Source organism: Perognathus longimembris, chromosome 6 (assembly GCF_023159225.1).
Source record: "Perognathus longimembris pacificus isolate PPM17 chromosome 6, ASM2315922v1, whole genome shotgun sequence".
Taxonomy (NCBI): domain Eukaryota; kingdom Metazoa; phylum Chordata; class Mammalia; order Rodentia; family Heteromyidae; genus Perognathus; species Perognathus longimembris.
Genome location: NC_063166.1, coordinates 47,753,007 through 47,776,078, shown reverse-complemented (window position 1 = coordinate 47,776,078; position 23,072 = coordinate 47,753,007). Strand labels below are relative to the sequence as shown.

Below are 23,072 nucleotides of genomic sequence, written 5' to 3'. Positions count from 1 at the left end.
GATTTGAGACATTTCTAGTATTAAATATTTGTGTTATGAATTTTCCCCTAAATAATGGTTTGACTCTGTTCCAAATTTTAATATATTTCATTTCCATTCAGCTCAAACTATTTTCTAATTTCTCCATTGTTACAGTTGGGGTCTCGAATGTCCCCAAAGCCCAAGTGTTAATAGGCTTAGTCAACTCAGCTAGGCAGTACTGTTAAAGGCACTTTTTTTTTTGCCAGTCCTGGGCTTTAACTCAGGGCCTGAGCACTGTCCCTGGCTTCTTTTTGCTCAAGGCCAGCACTCTACCACTGAGCCACAGCACCACTCTGTGTGCTGAGGAATTGAACCCAGGGCTTCATGTATGCAAGGCAGGCATTCTACCACTAGACCATATTCCCAGCCCCGGTAAAGGCATTTTTAAGAGGTTAGGCCTAGGGCTGGGGATATGGCCTAGTGGCTAGAGTGCCTGCCTCATATTCATGAGGCCCTGGGTTCGATTCCCCAGCACCACATATACAGAAAATGGCCAGAAGTGGCGCTGTGGCTAAAGTGGCAGAGTGCTAGCCGCTAGCCTTGAGCAAAAAGAAGCCAGGGACAGTGCTCAAGCCCTGAGTCCAAGCCCCAGGACTGGCAAAAAAAAAAAAAAGAGGTCAGGCCTAGTGAAAATTAGGACATTTTGGAAGTGTTCTTGAAGTAGGCCTAATCCCCCATTCATTGCTTTTTCTCTCAGAGTTTTCCTGATTCCTTCATTTACTTGTCTAGTGCAACTATAAGCTTTAGAACTCTCTTGTCCAATTCTGGTATGAGAGATTGACTGGCATAGTGAACATATTTGTATTTCTATTAACATTACATTTACCCATGACCTAAGTAATCAGTGAGCTTTGTGTTGTTAAATCTTCAGAGCTGATGCTTCTGTCTACTCCAGTCTTTTGGGTCTTTCTAAAGTGCTGTCAAGTTTTTCTCCTACAGGCAAGCACAGTAAATGCTAGAACAGATGGGAGGAGGTATACCAGGCTCAGGTTAGTGACTGCCCCAGGGAGAAGCAGGAGATCAAGGATTACTCAGTGGCTCTCTACCTCTCTACAAGCCTGTAGCAAAATCTCATTTTAAACACATGTAATTGACACATATTACTTCTATTAATTTCTTTATTTTGAAATAATTTTAAAAAGCTGGGGCTGGGAATATGGCCTAGTGGCAAGAGTGCTTGCCTCCTATACATGAAGCCCTGGGTTCGATTCCCCAGCACCACATATACAGAAAATGGCCAGAGGTGGCACTGTGGCTCAAGTGGCAGAGTGCTAGCCTTGAGCAAAAAGAAGCCAGGGACAGTGCTCAGGCTTTGAGTCCAAGGCCCAGGACTGGCCAAAAAAAAAAAAAAAAAAAAAGCTACAAAACTTAGAAGTCAGTTTTAGTAGAAAAGAATTTATTGCAAATACAGTGACTCATTGCAGTAGTACATTCTGACAAACCAAATGGCTATCCATAAAGTATATTTTAGATATAAAACTATACCTTATAGTACAAATGTACATTATGCTTAATGTACATATACACATTTCCAGTGTGATGACATTTCAATGAGAAAATTGCATTCGCAATAAACACCACCATCCCTGAGTCCATGACCTTAGTTAAGTTCTACACAGAGATTCCCCCTCCCACCATAGCAGCTGGTAGTTCCCAGCAAGGGAAATCTTTCTGGAATGTGTGTTAGAACCACCATCTAGAGTTTCAATGATTTAAACAGTGAACCTTGATTCTGCATTTTAATGTTTCCAGTTTATCACACTGCACGTATTTAACCACTTGCTCTCAGATGTTGTTTGTTGAGAGCCCCAGATTCTGTCTCAATAGTAAGTATCAAAATTGAGAATTTAAGCTGGGCATGGTGGTTCAAGTCTGTAATCCTAGCTACTTGGAAGCAGAGATCTGGATGATCATGATTTGAGGCCAGCCCAGACAAAAAAGTTCCCAGGATTCTGTCTGAACCAAGGGCTAGGCACAGTGGTACATACCTGTTTTCCCCATTGACAAGGGAAAGCACAAGTAGGAGGACCCCAGCCAGGCCAGCTGGCACATGAAGCAAATCTCTACCTCAAAAATAACCAGTGCCAAGAGGGGCTGGGGATGTGGCAGGCAGAACACCAGCCTAGCATGCCAAAGGCCCTGAGTTCACTCTACTACTAGAACCACCAATAAAACAGTTCATTATACATATCTACTTGCCATCCTCTGGCATATAGTTGTGAGTCAAAGAAAAAAGTCATAGTCCTCATGGGTCCACAGGTGCATAGCTAATGAACAGAAAGTTATGGCATCAGAGTGGCTTAATTCTAAGGTATTTTCCTTAGTGTGAACTTGAGGAAAACTAGCCGTCTATACAGAGAGGGATGCTGGCGCAATCTTACTGATGAGTTTGTTAAGAGCTCGAACTTTTTCTTCCAAGATGCGGCTTTTCCTCTCGGCGCACAGTTGCTTCTCCTCTGTGGCCTGAAGAGCTTTCATGAGGTGAGCGTTTTCCACATAAAGCTCCTTGAGCAGCAAGTCAGACTTGCTGTTCTTTTCAAACTGGAAAGCAGAGAAAGCCCCATATTACTGTGAATCGGGTGCAGAACTGCCATGCGGTCAGCCCACCAACCTCCTCTCCTGCCCCAGCCTGGTCTGGTTCCCAAGGCTCTGACACAGAGCAATGTTTGTTCCCAGGTATGAGAGGAAACTTGAGAATCTGCAACTGTGTGGCAAAGAAAATATAAAAATTTGATGAGAATGATTTCTGGCCACACAATGAAGATCAAGAGTCTTCCAAGTGCAATGTAAAACAACAATCTTGGAGGTACCAAAAATGGTTGGTTTTTCTCTGCTCTGTTGCCGTGGTGCCACACAGAGGCCCTGAAACTGCCTTGGAGCCAGGTGTGTGAGCTGCTTAGCCGTACCAGTGGGTGTCCCTAACCACTCTGGCTGGCAGCCCTCACCGTGACCTTGTTCAAGACCCCATGGATGTAAGCACTAGGCTTCACATGTCTACACAGAATTCGCTCATTTGGCAAGTGGTACAGATGCTCCTGTGTGCCCACAACGCTGGCAAAATCCTTACTCTTGTGGAGCACACATTCTAGCAGAAAGGGCAGAGTAAACATAGGCAGGAACCCATCAGGATAGATGGCTGGGACGGGTCCAGAGGGGAACCTCTAAGGACATTCAAACAGATTATGAATAAGCCAGGGAATGAGGCAAGGCTGGGTGTAAACACAGTAAGGAGCAGGACAAACAAAAGGCCCTGTGGCTGGCATGTGCTTAGGGTGCACTGTGACTGGAGGGAGATGGTACGGGAGGCAGATGAGAAGTCAAATGTTCTAAGGCAGGGAGGGTCACAGGAAAGGGCCAGAGTAGGAAAACTTTCGAGATCATTGTCCAAACTGCCTTTACTCAAGAGGCATGAGAGACTCAATGTCTTAAGAAGAGGAGAGAGCTCCAGTGCAGATTAGGCAGGAAACCTGTGAGGAAAGAGAGGATGAGGTAGGAGGTGTTTGGGGTTTGGTGCCAGCTTGGAAAGTAGCACTATAGAATATCTGTGGACACCTGATGGTGGTGGGTTCAGCCATGGCCCCAAGGTCTTAGACCTGAGCCTGTGGCAGGAAGAGAGGCGGCAGGCAGGTGACAAATGGAAGGGTATTCACAAGAGGTGGGTTGGAGTGATGGGCTGAGGGAGGGTGAGAAGTGTGAAAGGTCTGTGCCTTGGTGCAGTAAGGCTGCAGGAGGCAGCTGTGGAGTGGGCAGCCCTGGAGGAGGTAGAAGATGAGGACATGGGATGGTGACAGGTGGGACATTTGAGAGAGCATGAGCAGCCCCCTGGGCATGTGAGGCAGCTGAGAGGTTAGAGGAGCTGGAAGTCAGAAGAAGGAAGCAAGGAGGGAGCCTGCAGGAGGAGACATGGGAGCGCTGAGGGAGCAGAAGGGAAGATGGCAGGAGGGCAGGTACGCAGGGAGTTAGAAAGGATTCAAACAGAATGAAGGTTTTGAATGCCAGGGGACAAATAGGGTGAGCTAGGAGCGTCACTGCCCCAGTTACAGAGGAAGAGTTCCACACAGGAGGGCGGGTCATACGGTAGCTCAGAAGGCTGTCCACCTCAGGATCTGCCTACAGCTGTGCTTCTGCCAAGAGTAAGTTCTAGGAGTGTCTGCTACATACCTGAAGCAACCAACAAATATATGAATGATGTACTTTCTAAGATGGTGTGAACCATCTCAAGATTTTGAGCCCATGCCATAAACACAGGAGGCAGGCAGAAGGATTGCAGGGTTTGTTGGTTTTTTTTCTTGGTCAGTTGTGGGGTTCAATAGGGCTGGGGCGCTGTCTCTGAGCTCCTTTGCTCAAGGTTAGTGTGGTTTACCACTGAGCCACAGCTTCATTTTGGGTTTTCTGATGGTTAATTGGAGATCAGAGTTTCACAGAGCCAGGGACTCATGGCTCACACCTATAATTCTAGCTATCAAGGAGGCTGAGATCTGAGGCTGAGATCAGTTCAAAGCCAACCCAAAGTAAGAAAGGCTGTGAGACTATTCTCCAGTTAATCATAAGGAAATTGGAAGTGGCACTGTGGCTCAAAGTGGTAGAGCACTAGCCTTAATTAAGCAAAATAGATCAGAGACAGCTCCCAGGCCCTGAGTTGAGCTTTACAACTGACAAAACAAACAAAAACCTTTCAGTTTCCTGCCTGGGCTGGCTTTGAACCTTGATCATCAGATCTCAGCTTCCTGAGTAGCTAGGATTTCAACTAGGATTACAGACATGAGCCACTAGCACCCAGCAGGTACAGTTTTAGAAAGGCACTAAGCAAAAAGTTAACAAGACTGTCTCATGGTGGTTCACACCTATAATCCTAGCTACTCAGGAGGCTGATAGCTGAGAATGAAGGTTCAAAGGCAGCCTTAAAAGACAAATCCAACAGTCTTATTCTAATTAGTCAGCAAAAAGCTAGAAGTGTAGCTCAAGTGGTAGAGCACTAGCTATGAAAGAATAAGAGTATGAGGCTCTGAGTTCAAGCCCCAGTACTAGCATAAAAAAAACAGGGATAAAAAATAAACCCTGTAGCTGGGCACCGGTAGCTCATGCGTACAATCCTAGGAGAGTAATCCTCAGGAGGCTGAGAGCTGAGGATTGTAATTTGAGGCCAGCTGAGCCAGAAAAGCAAAGTCCATGAGTCTCTTTTCTCCAATAAACCACTCAGAAAAAGACAGAAGTTGTGCTGTGGCTCAAGTGGTAGAGTGCTAACCCTGAGCACAAAGAGGTTTAGGGGTAGTGCCCATGTCCTGAATTCAAGCCCCAGGACCATAAAAAAAAAAAGAAAAGAAAAGAAAAACTTGCAGGGCTAGCAATGTGGCACAACAGTAGAAAGCTTGCCTAGCCCTGGGTTCGATTCCTCAGCACCACATAAACAGAAAGAGCTACAAGTGGTACTGTGGCTCAAGTGGTAGAGTGCTAGTCTTGAGCAAAAAGAAGCTCAGGGACAAGTGCTCAAGCCCTAAGTTCAAGCCACAGGACTGGCCAAAAAAAAAAAAAAGCTCCACAACCCTGCATAGTAATGGATGCCTATGACCCCAGCTTTGTGGGAGGTGTAGGTAGGAGACTTGCAGTCCTAGGCTGGCCCAGAAATAATACAAGACCAAGTAAGTGGGCCAAATACTTTATCTGAAAAATAAGACAAAAAAGGCATGGAGCTTGGCTCTAATGGTAATTACCTTACAAGACTGAGGAAGTGAGTTCAAACCCCAGTACCACCAACACAGACCAAAGTCACCTTAAACAATTCCCCAAAGATAATGCACATGATGCTTGAGTACAGTATGAGATATGTATGTAGGAAAATCAGTCGTCTATGGGTTCCTTTTTATTATTAACCTGAAAACATTTGTACTTTTTTCTGGTGAAGGTTAGAGGAATCTAAAGGTGAAAATAACCTGAGGGCCTGGGACCCCCTGGCTTCTCTGTGCCAGCTGCTGTGCAGGCAAGTGGGAGGGAGAGAAGGACGCATGGAGGGGCCATTGGCACTCACCTGGCCTCTCAGCTCCTCCACCTTCTCCCGCAGGAGCCATTCCATGTTCTGCAGCCGCATCTCTGCCTCTCTCATCTGCTCTTCCCTGGCTCTCAGCTGCTGCCGGTGTTCTTCCTGACACCAAAGGTGACATAACAATGTTTACTTTATTTATTTATTTTTGGTCAGCCTTGAACTCAGGGCCTGAGCACTGTCCCTGGCTGCTTTTTGCTTAAAGCTAGCACTCTGCCATTTGAGCCACAACGCCACTTGTGGCCGTTTCCTATATATGTGGTGCTGAGGAATCGAACCCAGGGCTTCATGTGTATAAGGCAAGCACTCTAGGCCATATTTCCAGCCCAATGTTTACTTTAAAAAAGAATCCTTCGAGGATTCATTTATAATAAAGTGGAACTTGGCTAAAATGCACAAATGTGAGTGTCACAGAGTGATTTTTCTTCTGCACAGAATTCCAGCTACATGAGAGGCATAGCTAGTTTAGAAATTTGGTTATATGTGCCACATTCAATTTAGAACTGTTTGTCACAAGCCATAAAGTGACTATCATTCTGTAGATCAGGGAGAATATTTAGCCTGCTTTGTCCTCAAAGAACTGACCTGGGATTTTAATTTGAAACAACTCACACAAGCAAGTCTCCCTAACTGTGTTGTGTATTGAGGATCCCCAAGTTAGGTTTCTCTATAGTGATGCAACCTAATGACAGACCAGGTCATAGGAAACCTGAGCTGTATGGCTTCAGGGTCAGCTGGTTCCTCCCATCCTAACCTCCTATCCCTGAACTCTCCTCATCTTTGTCTCAAGGACTAGGATCCTACAACTTCCCCATCCCATCAGCTGGCCCTCAGGGCCCTCTGTTTACCCAACCAGCTTGAAGCAACCCCACTCACCCGTTGTGCATCCAATTTTCTCCCAGCCTCCTCTTTCTGGAGGCTGAGCAGGTGCTGCAGCTCTGACACATGGGCCCCAGGCACCAGCTGGCCCATCTGTTCCTGCAGACGCTGGACCTTCTGCGCATGCTGCCCTTGTGCTGCCTCTAGCCTCAGGTGGGCACTGTACAACTACACCTCAGATGGACAACAGTTTTGGTAGAAGTGAGTGTCTAGAGTCATCAGGAGACCTAGCAAAGGTGCTGGTGAGCTACACTCTGACCTTAATGCCACCCCTCTCTCAAGGCAGTAGACCTCACTTCCTCCTCTGTGGTATTGTGACCCCTGAAGGTACAGTGGTACCCAGGGACCCAGAGCCTAGCTCGGGTCAGTGCAGGGACTTCACAGATCTACAGGATGATCAGATTCTGTCCCTCCCAGACCCCTCCACAGGACCAAGTGAAGCATAAACTATGTGAGCTGCATGTGGTCATTTCCTACTCTGTGGGGCCTTCACATGTCAAAGATGAAGCTATGTCCTTGGTTCCTGAGTGTGATTACTGCAACCTCTGGGTCCTCAACCACAGAGTAGGGTGCTCAGAGCCCAGTGCATGAATACACATTGTTACTAAACTACAGGTAATTTAGCCAATAACTTGTTGTTTTGTTTCACTTTGTAGTAAAGCAGCAAGCTTGCTGAAAGCAAAAGTAGAGTACCGACTCTATGGAGAGAAGCCCCAGAGCTGGGAGACCCAACAGCTTTGATTAAGCAATGAATGGGAAGATCTAAACACAATTTTAATCCATCTGACTTTGGAGTTTTCATCTAAAATATACTTGGGATCCAAAGAACTGACTACTTCAATCTGATAAACCTCTGCAACTTCATAGACAGGAGTAGGAGTCACAGCACTATCAGGGGTTCCTTCTGAGGCAGGTGTGATATGACCCCATGGTCAAGAGAAAAGGAAGGCAATTGGGCCTGGTTAGTGCCTGACAAGCTGGGTGACCTCTCACTAGTCCAATAACCTCTCGGGGATAACTAGGCACAGCAACGCTGTCAGCATGTTGTTGACACACCACCTGGGATGGGACTGGATTAAGTGCCTGCAGCCACTCCATCTACCCACCTGGTCTTGAGTTTCTTCAAGTCTTTCCGTCAGTTCTGACTGTGACAACCGCAGGTTCTGACATTCCTGATTCATGTGTTCGAGTTCAGCTTCAAGTTTCTGGATGTGGTTACCCTGTTTTTAAAATACAATTTCTCAGGTCTAAGAAATATTTCAACAGCCTGATACATACAATACAGAAGCTTCAGAGAATAAATCACAAAATGTAAACCACTTATGAGCCTGGGGCCCATGTCTGATGTACTGTCATGATTCCATGCCCCTCTTTGCACAGAACATGTTTATCAAGAGGCTGACATGAGAATACAAATATGGCACCCTGTGCACTGCTTTCTTCCTGACTGTCCTGGACAATTTCCCCTTGGACACTCAATGTTATTGAGAACTAGGTTTTTAATGGCTGTACTCTAATGCACTCATTGCCTTAATGTTGATGATTCAAACCAATTCAAGTTCTATTTTGGTATTATAAATAGCACTACAGCCAGGCGCTGGTGGCTCACATCTGTAATCCTAGCTATTCAGGAAGTTGAGATCTGAGGATCACAGTTTGGAGCCAGCCCAGTTAGAAAAGTACATGAGACTCTTATCTCCAATCAACCACCAGAAAACCAGAAGTGAAGCTGTGGCTCAAATTGGTAGAGTGCTAGCCTTGAACAAAAAAGCTTAGGGACAGCACTAGGCCCCAAGTTCAAGCCCCATGACCAAAAAAGATAAGTAGGTAGACAGATAGACAGACAGACAGACAGATAGATAGATAGCACTGAAACAAAAATAATGTTCACTTAAATCTTTTCAAAATGTTCTTAGGTGCAAGTCCTTTAAGAAAAATTATGAAGTCAAAGCATATGGACAATTGTAGTGATTTACTATTCTATCATCTGTATTTAACTTCATGCTGCTTTTTCTAGATCCTGGAGATATGTCAACACTTCAAAAGTCCACTCACTTCTCTAGGCCTCCTGAATCCCTTCTCAGTGCTGGGGTGGCCCACCTCCAGGACCCTACGGCTTTTCGTGACCTGTTAGTATCTGGGTCCCTAATGCCTTGGTCCTAAACCCAGCTGCCCTTCCCCTCCTCACCTGCTGCTCCTCCCTCCGGCCAGCCTCCTCCAGCCTCTGCATTAGCAGCTGCATGGCAGCATGGCGTTTCTCCTTCCGGGCCTGCTGGGTAGAAGGGTCCCCTTCCAGCTGAAGGACCCTGCAGTTGAGCTGTGACAATTCATCCTTGTAGTTCTGGATCTACAGTAAAAAGGGTAAAATCACTGACTGACAAATAATGCTTTTAAAACAGTAGTTCCACTGAGATTATTCCAGTGTCCCAATCAGGCACTATTTTGTTCTCCTGGAAGCATTTGGCAACTTTTAGGGACAATTTGGGTTGTCACAGATGGGGATGGGAGGAGATCCTGGTATCAAGTGAGTGGAGGCCCTTGACTTCCTGCAAGGATGGAAAATGAGGATCAGAACCCTGCTCTGCTTCTAAGAAAATACACTGAGCAATGGTCTAGAGACCTTTTAGGTCTCTCATCATCAATAGTTATTTCTAAGGTTTTTCAAGCAATTTAAATTTTTTAAACTTCGCTAAAATTGAGGCATGAAAAGCTCCTCAAAATGTACTCTGTTCTATAATTGAACATACAAATCCAGAACTTAATGGGGGCTGTGTGTCTCTAAATTGTGTCTAGCTTTTTTTCAATAGTCACTGCCTAGTAGAAGGTTCAGCAAATGCTCAGGCGTAGAAGGGAAGGCATTAGGCACAGAAATGGCAGCTAGGAAGGTGGCCTTATATTTCCTCCCCCACCATGGAAATTCCAGCTGGGCTTATTTGCTTTTCCCACAGGGGTCAGTTTGGGGAAAGAGGGATCAGCATTGGGGGAGGGAGGAGTGGCAGCACTAGGTGGGGCAGGGTGTTCTCTGAAGCACACTCTCAGCAATGCCAGCCATACACACCTCTGCCCAGAACTTGGCAGAGTTTTGTGGGTTTTAAAAGCATATAATGAGGACTTGGAATGTGGCTTAGTGGAAGAGTGTTTGCCTAGCATGCATGAACACCTGCGTTCAGTTCCCAGTACCACATAAACAGAAAAAGCCAGAAGTAGCACTGTGGCTCAAGTGGTAGAGTGCTAGCCTTGAGCAAAAAGAAGCTCAGGGACAGTGCCCAGGCCCTGAGTTCAAGCCTAGGACTGGCAAAAAAAAAAGTATATAATGAAACCTTGAAGCTTTCTCAATTTGATTCCCTGCAAGGTTAGCAAGTCTCTACACTCTTCTGGAGTTCTTCTCTGAGAATTAATCTTACCTTATTCCTTCCCCACAATCTCAGGACTGAGAGATGTTTCAAATAATACTACAAGCCTGTGGCAGCTCTGGTCAGTGAGATAACTATCCTCTTTTCCCTCTCTTTTTCTTTGCCATTTCCTCCTACTCCTTTTTTCTTCTTCTTTCTCTACTTCCGCTCATGTTTAATATGTTTTTTGTGAAATTTTTTTAAAATTGTTTTTTATATCAATAAACATATCACCATGTCTTTTAGGGACAGCTTTGATTTTATTAGTAGGAACAAAATATTCCTTTATCTCCTGAGCTAAATGGACTAGTCCATTTTCCTCTCATCTTTAATATTTAAAATCTTTGGAAACAATGTCAAACTTACAGAATAGCTGCAAGAATAGATCATTATAAGAATTCACAACAGTACCTTCAGCACATTCCTTGCTATGTGTACACAAACATGCATACAGAGGACATACACGGGCATAGATGCAATGCTTCCTCTACCTTAGCCCTTCTTGTGCTCTTGCACAACAAAACCTTGATGTCACATATGCATTCATTTTTTCGACTGGCCCAGTGACATCCTTTCAGTGCTGCTGAGTTAGCCTCCTTGAATCTAGTATGTTCTATTTGTCTTTGCTGTGTATGTGTGTGCGTGCACATGCTAGTACTAGGACTTGAACTTAGGATCTGGGTGTTGTCTCTTTTTCACGCAAGGCTGTACTATTTGAGCCACACCTCTATTTTGAGCCACACCTCTATTTCCAGCTTCTTAGTGGCTAATTGGAGATCATAGTCTCAAGGACTTTCCTCTGGGAAAGTCAAACCATGATCCTAAGATTTCAGCCTCCTCAGTAGCTAGGATTACAGGCATGATATACTGGTGCCTAGCTGACTTTTTGACATGCTTCTGGTCAGGTATTAGAGCATGTTACCTAAGCAGGTTCCTTGTCTCTACAACTGTCTACAATTTCTGGTTTCAAGCACACTAAAAGCTTAGAAATCACCACCCCCAACCTCCCAATGAGAAAAAAGCTGGATAAGCAAAATCATTGACTCTTCATAGAGCCATCAGAGAACCAAAGTCACAGGGCAAACCAAAGCCTGAAAACCAGAGAGAGAGAGACAGGAAATGAGAGTCACAGTGTGCCAGAGGCAGAAAGCTGCAATCAGAAACCATTAGGCAAAGTTGGATGATAAAGACAAATGCCAGAAGCCAGGCTACCTTGAGAGTTATAGTGCTGCATTTAATAAAGTGGGTCCACTTAGTGTGAAGGGTCCCCAACATCCCTGGCCTCATCAAGTTCTTGCAGAAGAAAAGGATCAGAGAAAAATCCCCAGCCCCAAGCGTCCAACAAAAGGAGGGGAGTTTACTGCTGTGGACTGTGCCCCCTCCCCCGTATAATTATGTTTGGAAACAAGGCATTCAAGAGATAATTATAGTGAAATTTTCCTGAAAGTGGGATCGCAATAGAACTAGTACCTTATGAGAAGAGTTTTAAGTGCCCTAAGATTATTCTCCTGTGCTGCTTTCAGGATTTGCATGATTATCTGGCAACACAGTCTAACTACCAGTCTTAATGAAACCCTGAAAAGGAATATAATTTATACTAGGTAAAAGTAAAATAGGGCTTACTACTAAGAACTACCTAGACCATCATTAATTCTTACTGTGTTTTATACAAAATACATAAAAGTATGTACCTATTTTTTTATGTCAAAAAGTTAAAAATACCATAGTAAGCCATCAATATTAAAACTTTTTTCTGGGTTTTAGTGGCTTAGACTCTCTCTCTCTGTCTCTCTCTCTTTCTCTCCCTCAGATGCTTTTACGTGCTCTTCATGTGTTTACATACATAAACACATTCATATAGTTTCAAGTGTATTTACTTAGATATATCTCAATAATTGAAGAATTCAAATACCTATTTGCAGTTGCCACCCAATATTTTTTTCTTTTTCTGCACTTGCAACTTGGGAGGCTTAGAATGTTGAGAATGTGGTTTAAGGCCAGTCTGGGCAGAAAAAATCATTTGTGAGATCCCTTCTTGGTGGCCCATATCTGTTATCCTAGCATCTGGGAAGCCTAACATAAATGGATCACTCCTCTAAGATTCATGCCAGGAAGTGAAATCCTACCTCAAAAATGATGAGCAAAAAATCAGGCCTGGGTTCACCATCGTGGTTACTGCGCCTATCTGTGCTTCTAACCATGTCTTCTCACAAGACTTTCAGAATCAAGCGGTTTCTGGCCAAGAAATAAAAGCAAAATTGCCCCATTCCCCAGTGGATTTGGATGAAAACTGGTAACAAAATCAGATACAACTCCAAGAGAAGACACTGGAGGAGAACCAAGCTGGGTCTGTAAGGAATTGCACCAGATGCCCAGATATTTATGCTCTTCCATGAACCAGTCAAGCTGAAACGTCAATACTGCCTAGGCTGACAGTTGGGCATTTTAAACTGATTTTGCTTTGGTTACTGCAAGAATAATAAATATGTGAAACCTTAAAAAAAAATCAGGCCTGGAAGAATGGTTTGCAGTAAGAGTGCTTTAGTTCAAACCCTTGTACTGCTAAAGAAAAAAAATCTATAATAATACTGTATTTTGCAAAATATCTTATTTTTTTTCTTCTTGGTTCTGGAGCTTGAACTTAAGGTCCCCTAGTCACTTGGCTGGCCCTCTATCACTTGAGCCATGCCTCTACCTCAGCTTTGGCTACAGGCAAAAGCCTCCTGTCTGTAATGGAGTTCCACTAACTCTTCTGCATAGGCTGGCTTCAAATCATAATCCTCCAGATCCCAGCCTCCTGAGTAGCTATGAGTACAGGTATAAGCCACCAGCACCTGGCAAGTCTTAACTATTAATGAGCAAATATTATACCAATGTTCATTTTTTGTTTTGCTTTGCCAGTCCTGGGGCTTGAACTCGGGGCCTGGGCACAGTCCCCGAGCTGCTTTTTTGCTCAAGGCTTTCACTCTACCACTTGAGCCACAGCACCACTTTCAGAATTTTCTTTTTATGTGGTATGGAGGAATTGAACCCTGGGCTTCATGCATGCTAGGCAAGCACTCTACCACTAAGCCACATTCCCAGCCCCTCAATGTTCATTTTTTTTTAAATCACTACCAAATTGCATTTCTGTAATGATAAAATCCTGAAGTTAAATCAGGGGCTTATGTTAGCAAAATTACACTAATGGAAGAAACCTAACAAAGTGCATAATTAATTTATCTATATTTCTTACAGCTTACATGTAAGTCTAAAATTATCAATATAAAACTTTAAAATATAAAAGAATGAAGTAAGAAATTCTAGTTGCAAAAGTAGGTTATGGGTAATAATGTACCATGACTTAAACATTACAGAACATATACATGTATCAAAATATTACATGGTACCTCATAAATATGCATGAGTTTATTTTTTATCAATTGTTTAAAAATTACTGTAATAAGAAAAGCAACAATGATGACACATTCTAGTTCATGTCCTTGATCCTTACTAATTCAGTCCAAAAGCTATTAAATGGGACCAATTACCGGTGACATCTGCATATAGAAGCAAAGAGACAGCCAGAGTGGGTGATCAGTGCCCCAATGAGTGAAAAGGACATTTATTTATGGGGCATGGGGACACTGGTCTAACAATAAGCAATATTGAGGATGATGGAAAACAGACTTCACTGTTGAAGAAATAAGTTGCAAGTATAGAAAAAGAAAAAAAATATTGGGTGGCAACTGCAAATAGGTATTTGAATTCTTCAATTATTGAGATATATCTAAATAAATACACTTGAAACTATATGAATGTGTTTATGTATATAAACACATACAAGAGCATGTAAGAGCATCTGAGGGAAAGAGGGAGAAAGAGAGAGAGAGAGAGAGAGAGCAAGCACGAGCGGGAGTACACACATCTGGAAGCTATACACCTAAGGAGCACTAGGCACATGAAGTGGCCACATCTTGGTCTCCAAAGACCATCCTATGGTACACATAACCAACACTTCTTGGAGAAATGGCTGGGTCTCCAGGAATGACATCAGGGCTGGGGTAAGGGAAAGAATCTTGAAATGGCCAGAAGAAGCACTCATGAAAATGGAGGCATGGACCAAGAAGTAGAATGACTGCCTAGCAAGCATATGGCCCTGAGTTCAAATTCCAGTACTGCCAAAAAAATTTTTTAAGTGTTAAAAATAAAAAGATTAAGATGTGTCCAAGGAACAAAGAAGTCATCCTGAAGGGCTCCCATTGTCCAAAATTTGAGCATCACAATTAATACTGATGGTAATATAAACCACTGGATAGAATATAATGGCATAAACAGATCATGATATAAATTAATCAGTGACATAGATGATTCACTTATTTAGCTCAGTGGTAAAGTACTTGCTTAGCAAGAACAGGCCCTGGGTTCAATCCCTTGCACTGAAAAAGACAAAAAAGGAGGGAGATAGAGAGGAGAGAGAAACTAGGATATTTACATAATAGCAAAGTTACAATCCTCTCATAAAACCATTCATTAATTACACAGGGAAGAGTATCTTGACTGTAGAGAGTGCCAGATAACACCCCAGTACCCAAGTGATCAAAAGTGATCATCACCAGCAATAAGACAAATTATCATGTCCTGAAGGAGTTAGAGACACATTATTTCTGAACTGTTCTTGCCAAAAAACAAAAAGCAAAAAACAAAAAAAAAACAGGGAATTTGACTAAAATCACAAGAAGACATTAGAGAAACTCAAATAAAGTAACATGCAATTCAGTTACCACCTGCAATCTTGAAAATGTAAACCCTTCAATGGCCAGGCACAGACTGACAGGAGAGCAATGTCACATGCAAGTTCCAAAGTTCTAGACCATGTGCTTCAATTGAGGAAACTCAACTCAGTCAGATTTTTTTCCTAGAACATTCTCTACTTCTTTTCTGTAAAGGTGATTATATTTTAAAATAATGAAGAGTAGCACCAGCCTCATGCCAGGTATCAATACTTAACCTGTGTGTTGAGTTTTTCCATTTCAAAGCAGGCCTTTTCCTTGTCTCTCTTTAAAACCTCGATTTCCTTCCTATAGAAAAAGAAAAATTAAAAAGAGCAATTTTCTTCCTGGTCCTCACTTTCTGTGCACCCGTGACTTAACCTACAGTCACAAGACAGATAGTATGACCACCCTGGACTGTGCAAGAGACTGCCCCATCTCTACATCATTGTTGCCACTGCTGACTTAAGGGGAAAAATAACAGTCACCATCCCAAATCATGGGGCTTGGGAATATGCAATACTTTAGATTCCAGAGAGATAATACACTTATAGTACGGTAACAACACATCCTCTATGAAATTACTCAGTCATGTCAATTTTTTTCAAAATATGGAACTATTCATACTCAGAGCTATCAAGAGCCAGATGCCTTACATGAGCTGAGGTATGTAATCAAAGGGGTCCTGGCAGGGTAGCACACTCCAGGAAAAAGTAATTTCCTTCTGCAAGTTCTACAGAATTTTTTGGTAATACACTAACTCCTACTCTGGATTCTATACTTTAAACACAGCAATTCTATTTTTTATTAAATTTTATTGACAAGGTGATGTACAGAGTGGGTACAGTTACATAATAAGGCAGTGAGTACATTTTTGTTACACCCTCCCTCATTTTTCTTTCTCTTCCCTAGTTCAGATAAGCATATGTACAATACCAGTGTACCAAAATCATATACAGTAACCACCTGGGGTACACCACAGGAAATTCACCTACCACGTAAAACATAATGACAATAATAAAATCCTCCTGTTTCCATCTCTTGGAGTTCTTTTTGCTTAGCCTCATCTTATACAATCATATGTACGTAGCTGTTGAGCTCTTGTGAACCTCTGATAGGTCTATCCTAGACTTTTTATGCTTATTAATTGTTTGGTTTTAGAGATATAATGTAAAGTCGCTGACCAAAACATGTGGATATACCATTTGAAAAGAAGTTTGTTGTTTTCCAGACACGGTCTCTACTGATTCCCCCGCCCCCCACATCCCTAACAACCACGTATCAGGGAGACCATGCGCCTTTGTTCTCTGTGCTCTAGGCTTGTCTCGCTCAACATTATTTGTTCAAGATCTGACCATTTCCCTGTGAATGCAGCAGTTCTATTAAACCAGAGCCACATCCTCAGCATTTTATCATTTAGCTGATCTTAAATTCACAGCTAGAAAAAAAAGGGACAAACTGTGGATACAGTTAGAGGTGACAGAAGAAACCCACACTCCTCTGACACACATTCTTTCCCCTTCCTGTGCAGGTTCCTGTCATGCCATCTCCATTCAAGAGAGGCCCCAGCCCAATACTCTCCTGCATAGTACTCAGGTTCTGACACCGCCTTCACTCCCAGCTCTGACTCACTGACCTTGAAATACTCACAGTGGACCTTAGAGAAATGCACAGCTGAAGCCATCAGGCCTGAACTGGCCCAGAGGGCCCCAGCAACATTTCCAACCCCTTTAATAGCACTTGCTGTGTCTAGCCTATGAATGACATGAAACATTTCTGTAGCAGTGAAATGAACCATGTCCTGTAAATGGGATGTCAACCATGAGACAGTGGGCACATACATGTTCTCGGCCTCCACATTTGAGCCCAAGGGACACAGGAGTTAAGATGGGCTGCCAGCCTGTGGAAGACCACAGCCGCTTGCCTGCCACATCTGCTCACAGATCAAGTCCATCCACGCAGGGCTTCCTGGAATGAAGACTAATCTTTGAACATCTCCCACTTTCTAATCCAAAGCCTGATAAGCTCACTGTAGACAGCCTCACAGGACTGGGTGGAACTGCAGAGGCACCCCTTACCTCTGGGCGCCATTTGTGTTCTCTGAAGTTTCCAGCTCCTGCTGAAGCTTTCTCAGGTCAGTTTGCAATAGAGTGTTTTCTTCAGAAAGCCTACAAAACTTGATTCTGTGTGAAAAATGGAAGAAGCCTGGTGAGAAAAATTGGCACCACCGATCCCAGCTCCCCAGTGAAAGCACTGAAGACCAGCCTCCATTCCCTCCCTGGAACAGGCAAAGGACACTATACCCTCCTCAGTGGTTAACAAGCTCTGGCAAAAAGCTTCTCTGCTTCTAAACTCAATTCCAGCCACAGTTCTGGAGTGCATTCTGCAGTTTGGTCTTGTTTACTTTGTGCTTACAGCTAACTTCTTCCTTGCACCTCATAACCTTTGCCAAAATGTGAGAGTACTGGCAACTTATTCCAAGTTCTGGGATGAGTCTTCAGGGTTGGCAAAGTATATTTACCCCCACCAGTGAACTGCAGCCCAGAGTTAAGATGCACAAGGAATCAAAAGACCAAAATCCATCAGCATAATTCTCAGGAAGTTTCACCCACCCCACACTAAGGAATATCTTGGAAACAGCAACCTAGGAAGATACCTACAGAAATTCAAAGACACTTGTCAGGGGAAAAGGCAGGAGTGAAACCCAGTCTTCCTGGACCACCTTTGCTTTTGACAACCTGAGAGCCTCTGTAGGGTAACAGCATTGTTTATAACCAGTTCCCCACTACGGATGTATTCTTTTATTCTCTAGGCAAGTTGTTTGGGAAATGTATTCTTTTATTATCTAGGCAAGTTGTTTTGGATTATCTGTGCAGACCTACTGTAATCACCAAGATACTTAAAAGTGGAAGATAGTGGTAGAAAGCACAGCACTGGGGTCCTGTGATGAAGGAAGGGCAGGCCCCACCACTGCTGGCTTTAAAGATGGGAGAAGCCATCAGTCCCTAGAAGCTGGAAGAGGCAAGAAAAGGGGTTTTCCCTCTAGAATTTCCAGAAGGAAATGCAGTCCCAGTGGCACCTTGATTTCAAGTGAGACCCATTCTACTTTTCTAACCTCCAAATATGTTGTATAATAAATCTATGTTGTGTTAAGCCCCTGGGCTTAAGGTCACTTGTCAGAGTAGCAACAGATAATAAACATACAAAGGAACAATTAGATTGGGGAAGATGATCTAGCAGCTCAAAGACAACAAGGAAATTTCTTGTACTGAATGAACATATGAAAAAGGCCAAGGGAAGGTAACAACTAATCTGGATTTGTGTTTTGAAGAATATTGTCTTTCAAAAATGTTAAGACAGGCTGGGAATATGGCTTACTGGCAGAGTGCTTGCCTAGCATATACAAAGCCCTGGATTCGATTACTTGGTACCACATACACAGAAAAAGCTGGAAATGGCTCTGTGGCTCAAGTGGTAGAGTGCTAGCCTTGAGCAAAAAGAGCTTAAAGACAGTGCCCAGGCCCTGAGTTCAAGCCCCAGGACTAGCAAGGAAAAAAAAAAAAAGGAGGGAGGAGGTAACAAACAGTACAAGAAATGTATCCAATGCCTAACGTATGAAACTGTAACCTGTCTGTACATCAGTTTGACAATAAATTTTTTTTTTTAAAGTGGGGGGCTAGGGCCTAGTGGCAAGAGTGCTTGCCTTGTATACATGAAGCCCTGGGTTTAATTCCCCAGCACCACATATACAGAAAATGGCCAAAAGTGGTGCTGTGGCTCAAGTGGCAGAGTGCTAGCCTTGAGCAAAAAGAAGCCAGGGACAGTACTCAGGCCCTGAGTCCAAGCCCCAGGACTGGCAAAAAAAGAGACATTTTTCAGATAAGCAAAAACTGAGGAAACTCGATCCAACCAGAATTTCATTAAAGGAATTTCCTTCCAAAGTAAAAACATGGTCCAATTGGACAGGCATAAGATATCAACAGGAATGGTAAACCTTCAATGGTGACAGGCTGAAAACTATGCAAAGTCAAGTTGTAACTGCACCTGAAATTCCTCTCATTCTAATTACCTGAGGAAAAAGGCCATTCAAAATGTTAGTATCTAGGCGAGGAGTAGAGGGCAGTGATAGAACACTTGCCTAGAATGTACAAGGCCCTGAGTTTTAGCCTCCAGCATTACACACACACACACACACACACACACACACACACACACACACACACACGGCAGTGTCCAAGTTCCTAAAATAACCTCTCAAAATAGATTCACATAGAACAAGAAAATCTGAATAGACCTCTAATCAAGCAATTGAATCAATCATTGAAAGCAAGGAGCTTAGAAGCATAGGGTTTCACTGGCATCTTCTATCAAACATTACTAGAGAAAAATTATCACCAACCTTTCTCAACCTCCTAAAAACCTGAAGAGAGGTCAGCATCATCTTGATGCTAAAAACAGCCAACACAAGAAAACCACAGATCCTATCTTTGTGAACACTGATGTCAAAATACTCAACGAGGGGCTGGGGATATAGCCTAGTGGCAAGAGTGCCTGCCTCGGATACACGAGGCCCTAGGTTCGATTCCCCAGCACCACATATACAGAAAAACGGCCAGAAGCGGCGCTGTGGCTCAAGTGGCAGAGTGCTAGCCTTGAGCGGGAAGAAGCCAGGGACAGTGCTCAGGCCCTGAGTCCAAGGCCCAGGACTGGCCAAAAAAAAAAAAAAAATACTCAACGAAAGACTAACAACTGCTATTGCTTGATGGATTCAGTTTCTGTTTAGGATGAATGAAACCAATTTGAAAGTGAATGGTGGACATGTAAGACATTGTGAATATTTAATGTCATTGAATAATACACAAGAGTGGCTAGAATAATTAGTTTTAAGTTACATGCATTTTACCATAATAAAAATAAAGTTCAGGGGCTGGGAATGTGGCCTAGTGGTAGAGTGCTTGCCTAGCATGCATGAAACTCTGGGTTCGATTCCTCAGCACCACATATACAGAAAAAGCCAGAAGTGGCACTGTGGCTCAAGTGGTAGAGTGCTAGCCTTGAGCAAAAAGAAGCCAAGGACAGTGCTCAGGCCCTGAGTTCAAGCCCCACGACTGACTAAATAAAGTTCAATATTCACTGATACCTTCCTACCAAGTAGAAGTCTAATACACTTTCAGCTTAAAGGACATTACAGATATGATAACTAGGTGCCTAGGATAATCCTTGACTGTATCCAGGAGGGCAAGGAACAATATAAAGAACACATTGGGACAGTTGCTGAAATCAGACTGTAGAGTGAATATCAATGTTAAAATTTTTCATATTCACATATTCACACACATATGTATAGATTTTTTGAGAGACTTTATTTAAAACAGAAGTGTTTAAATTTTGTTCATTGTATGAATTGCCTCTGTTCACTATGAAAAAATAGATATATATCTTGAATCAGAGTTAAAATTCTGCTATTAAATATAATGTATAGAACATAATTAATAAAATAATTTTTCTAATGAAAAAAAAATTTTCTTCTTCTTTTTAAAAAGCCAGTACTGGGGCTTGAACTCAGGGCTCAGGTCTTAAGCAATGTTCCTTAGTTTTTTCACTCAAGCTGGTGCTCTGCCACTTGTGCCACATCCTTACGTCCAGCTTTTTGTTGGCTAACTGGAGACAAGAATCTCATGGATTTTCCTGTCCTGGCTGGCTTCAAACTGGAATCCTCTGATCTCAGCTTCCTGAAAAGCTATGTGCTTGGCTATTGTTAAAATTTTTGTGTGATAAAGGTATCATAGGTGTATAGGAGGATTGTGCTCTTACAAAATAATATACTGAGATATTTAGCAGAAGATATTATGTCTGAAATTTTCTTAAATAAATCAGAAAAAGAGATCGTGAATATAAATAGAATAGAGTCACATGGACACACTTGGACCCTGGAGTGTTCAGGATCTTCCTGCAGCTTTCTACACTGTGAGCTCAGATTCATAAAACCCTAACTGACTGGTCCTTTTCTCTGAACTTGGCTTTCTCTATGATAAAGGCCCCAAACTTCACCAGGGCCTTCAAGATCTATGTCTGACCCTCACCCAGCCTAGGGTCTTGTGGCTCTGGTGGGCTTGGAGAAGTAGTTCTGCATGTTTATCTAGAAAGACTGAAAGGCTGATGTTCTGGCAATTGTATCTAAGGGCCCCTCGAGGGTGCTGGGAGCAAAACTGGCTGGGGCAGGAGTTAGGGCTGGGGACAATATTGGGCAAGGAGTAAGGGGACAGAGGGGACATCTCCAAGCTGCTGAGCCCCATGGACTCCTTCTAGACTCCTGTCTTTGTCTGAACTAGCACCTCAGTGGCTCTGCATATAGTGGAGAGAGGCTTTCTCCCAAAACACCAGCCCCGTGGTTTTCCTCCCTCTTGAGGCTCTTCCTATCTCTCCACTGATCTGGTTATTTGTAAGAGGCAGTATCACAGGATCCTGACACACAGAGAAATGCCCTCCATTTCCTCCCATTAAGCAGGTGGCACCCTGGACTTCCACTGATGGTACCTGAACCATGTCTAATGTTCTTTCCCCAGAGCTTGCTTAGAAAAACCTCTGTCAATATGGGCCTCAAACTCCTGTACCTCTGTAGCCACCATTCTGGCCTCAGCCACAACAGCCCTCTCCCCTCCCCTGACTTTCTGACATGAGAAAGCTCAGTTTCATGATCAGGCCCCAGAATTTTGGTCTCTGAAATTCCTCCATGTTTACATGAGAGCCCACATCTGTCCATTTCACCCTGTCTCCCCATTTACCAAGTACCTGTAGCCTGGGTCAGGCCATTCTCGTGTCTGAAGCAGACACAACAGCCTCAAGGTTGTTTTGCCATGAGTCCTAAATTTGCCTTCATCAAAGTCCTCCTAGGGAACCCCTACCTTGAGTTCATATCGAGTTTACATCGATAGTTTTTACATATTCCCCTGGGCTTTCACTAGAAACATGTACATTCCTGAAAAACGTAAGCCACTGAGAGGCATAGCCTTCAAATTCCTTATCCTTAAAATGTGGGGATATCCTATTTTGTAACTCTGGGACATCCACCCAATCTGGGTTCCCAAACAGCTGAGAGTTTGAAACACTTGTATTATTTCTCCTGTAATCCGCACTCCTTAGCCTGGCACAAAGCAGCTGCCGGGCACACACTGTCTAATGACTGTGATGCCAGGCTGTGCAGATGAATCAGCAGATGGCACAAATGCAGCCTTCTGAGACTCAGACCTGGACTCAGAGCATCAGTACCCAGGCTGGGGACCAAGTAGGGATAGCACTCAAAGTGAGAGGAGTCCAAGGGAACAATGGAAGAAGATTCCAGGATCTAAGCAGCCATCTGCTTAGGTCTGTGGCCTCTCCCAGTGCACACATACTATCTCTGAGCCACATTTTTAGGCCTACCTGTATTCCTCTAAAGAAGTAACATGCCCATGATCCACAATGAGCATGTGATGGCACTTGGACTGGATTCCAGTCCCATCACTCATCCTGTGACCATGCACACTTCTGGGAAATGTCCTATGCCTGAAGAGACCTCCTGCAGCCTGTAGATATCTCCAAAGCATGCTGTCTGGGATTAAATGAAGCAAACAAGGAGCATGACCTGGCCTACGTGGTATCACATATTTCACCTGACTGTATAAGTACCGGTAAAATCTCCATCTCCAGAGGAGAAGCCAGAAGATAGGCTACCTCTGTAGCCACCATTCTGGCCCAAAGCCATGCTCTGCAGCCTGCAAAAACCCTCCGAGGAGCCAGGCATCTGTGACAGAGCGTAGTTCCACCTGTGTCTCCTAGGGGAGCTGAGAAAGCAGTAACCCTGGCTCCTTGGGAATCTGGGCATCTGATTTGATGGACAGATCAAAATTGACAACCTCCTCTCCACTCCTTAGTACCTATTGAAGACAGCAGCTATGGCAGCATCTCAAGTTCCTGCAGGCACTGAGGCTACCAACTAGACTCCGGAAGTGT

The 23,072-nt window shown here is 43.6% G+C and overlaps 1 protein-coding gene and 1 pseudogene across 5 annotated transcripts in view; one reads left to right on the top strand and one right to left on the bottom strand.

Annotated features, from left to right (window-relative positions):
• Positions 1-1,396: 1,396 nt before the first annotated feature.
• Ninl (ninein like) overlaps positions 1,397-23,072 on the bottom strand; it is a 111,276-nt gene continuing 89,600 nt past the window's right edge. For all 5 annotated transcript variants that reach the window (XM_048348676.1, XM_048348677.1, XM_048348675.1 and 2 more), the window contains 7 exons: positions 17,159-17,263; positions 15,320-15,389; positions 9,126-9,284; positions 8,044-8,157; positions 6,935-7,105; positions 6,047-6,160; positions 1,397-2,562 (listed from right to left, as the gene is read on the bottom strand). In XM_048348676.1, the coding sequence (XP_048204633.1) occupies positions 2,371-2,562; positions 6,047-6,160; positions 6,935-7,105; positions 8,044-8,157; positions 9,126-9,284; positions 15,320-15,389; positions 17,159-17,263 (925 nt within the window). In that variant the 3' untranslated portion in view covers positions 1,397-2,370. The remainder of the gene's footprint in view (positions 2,563-6,046; positions 6,161-6,934; positions 7,106-8,043; positions 8,158-9,125; positions 9,285-15,319; positions 15,390-17,158; positions 17,264-23,072) is intronic.
• Positions 12,490-12,781, top strand: LOC125353175 (annotated as a pseudogene).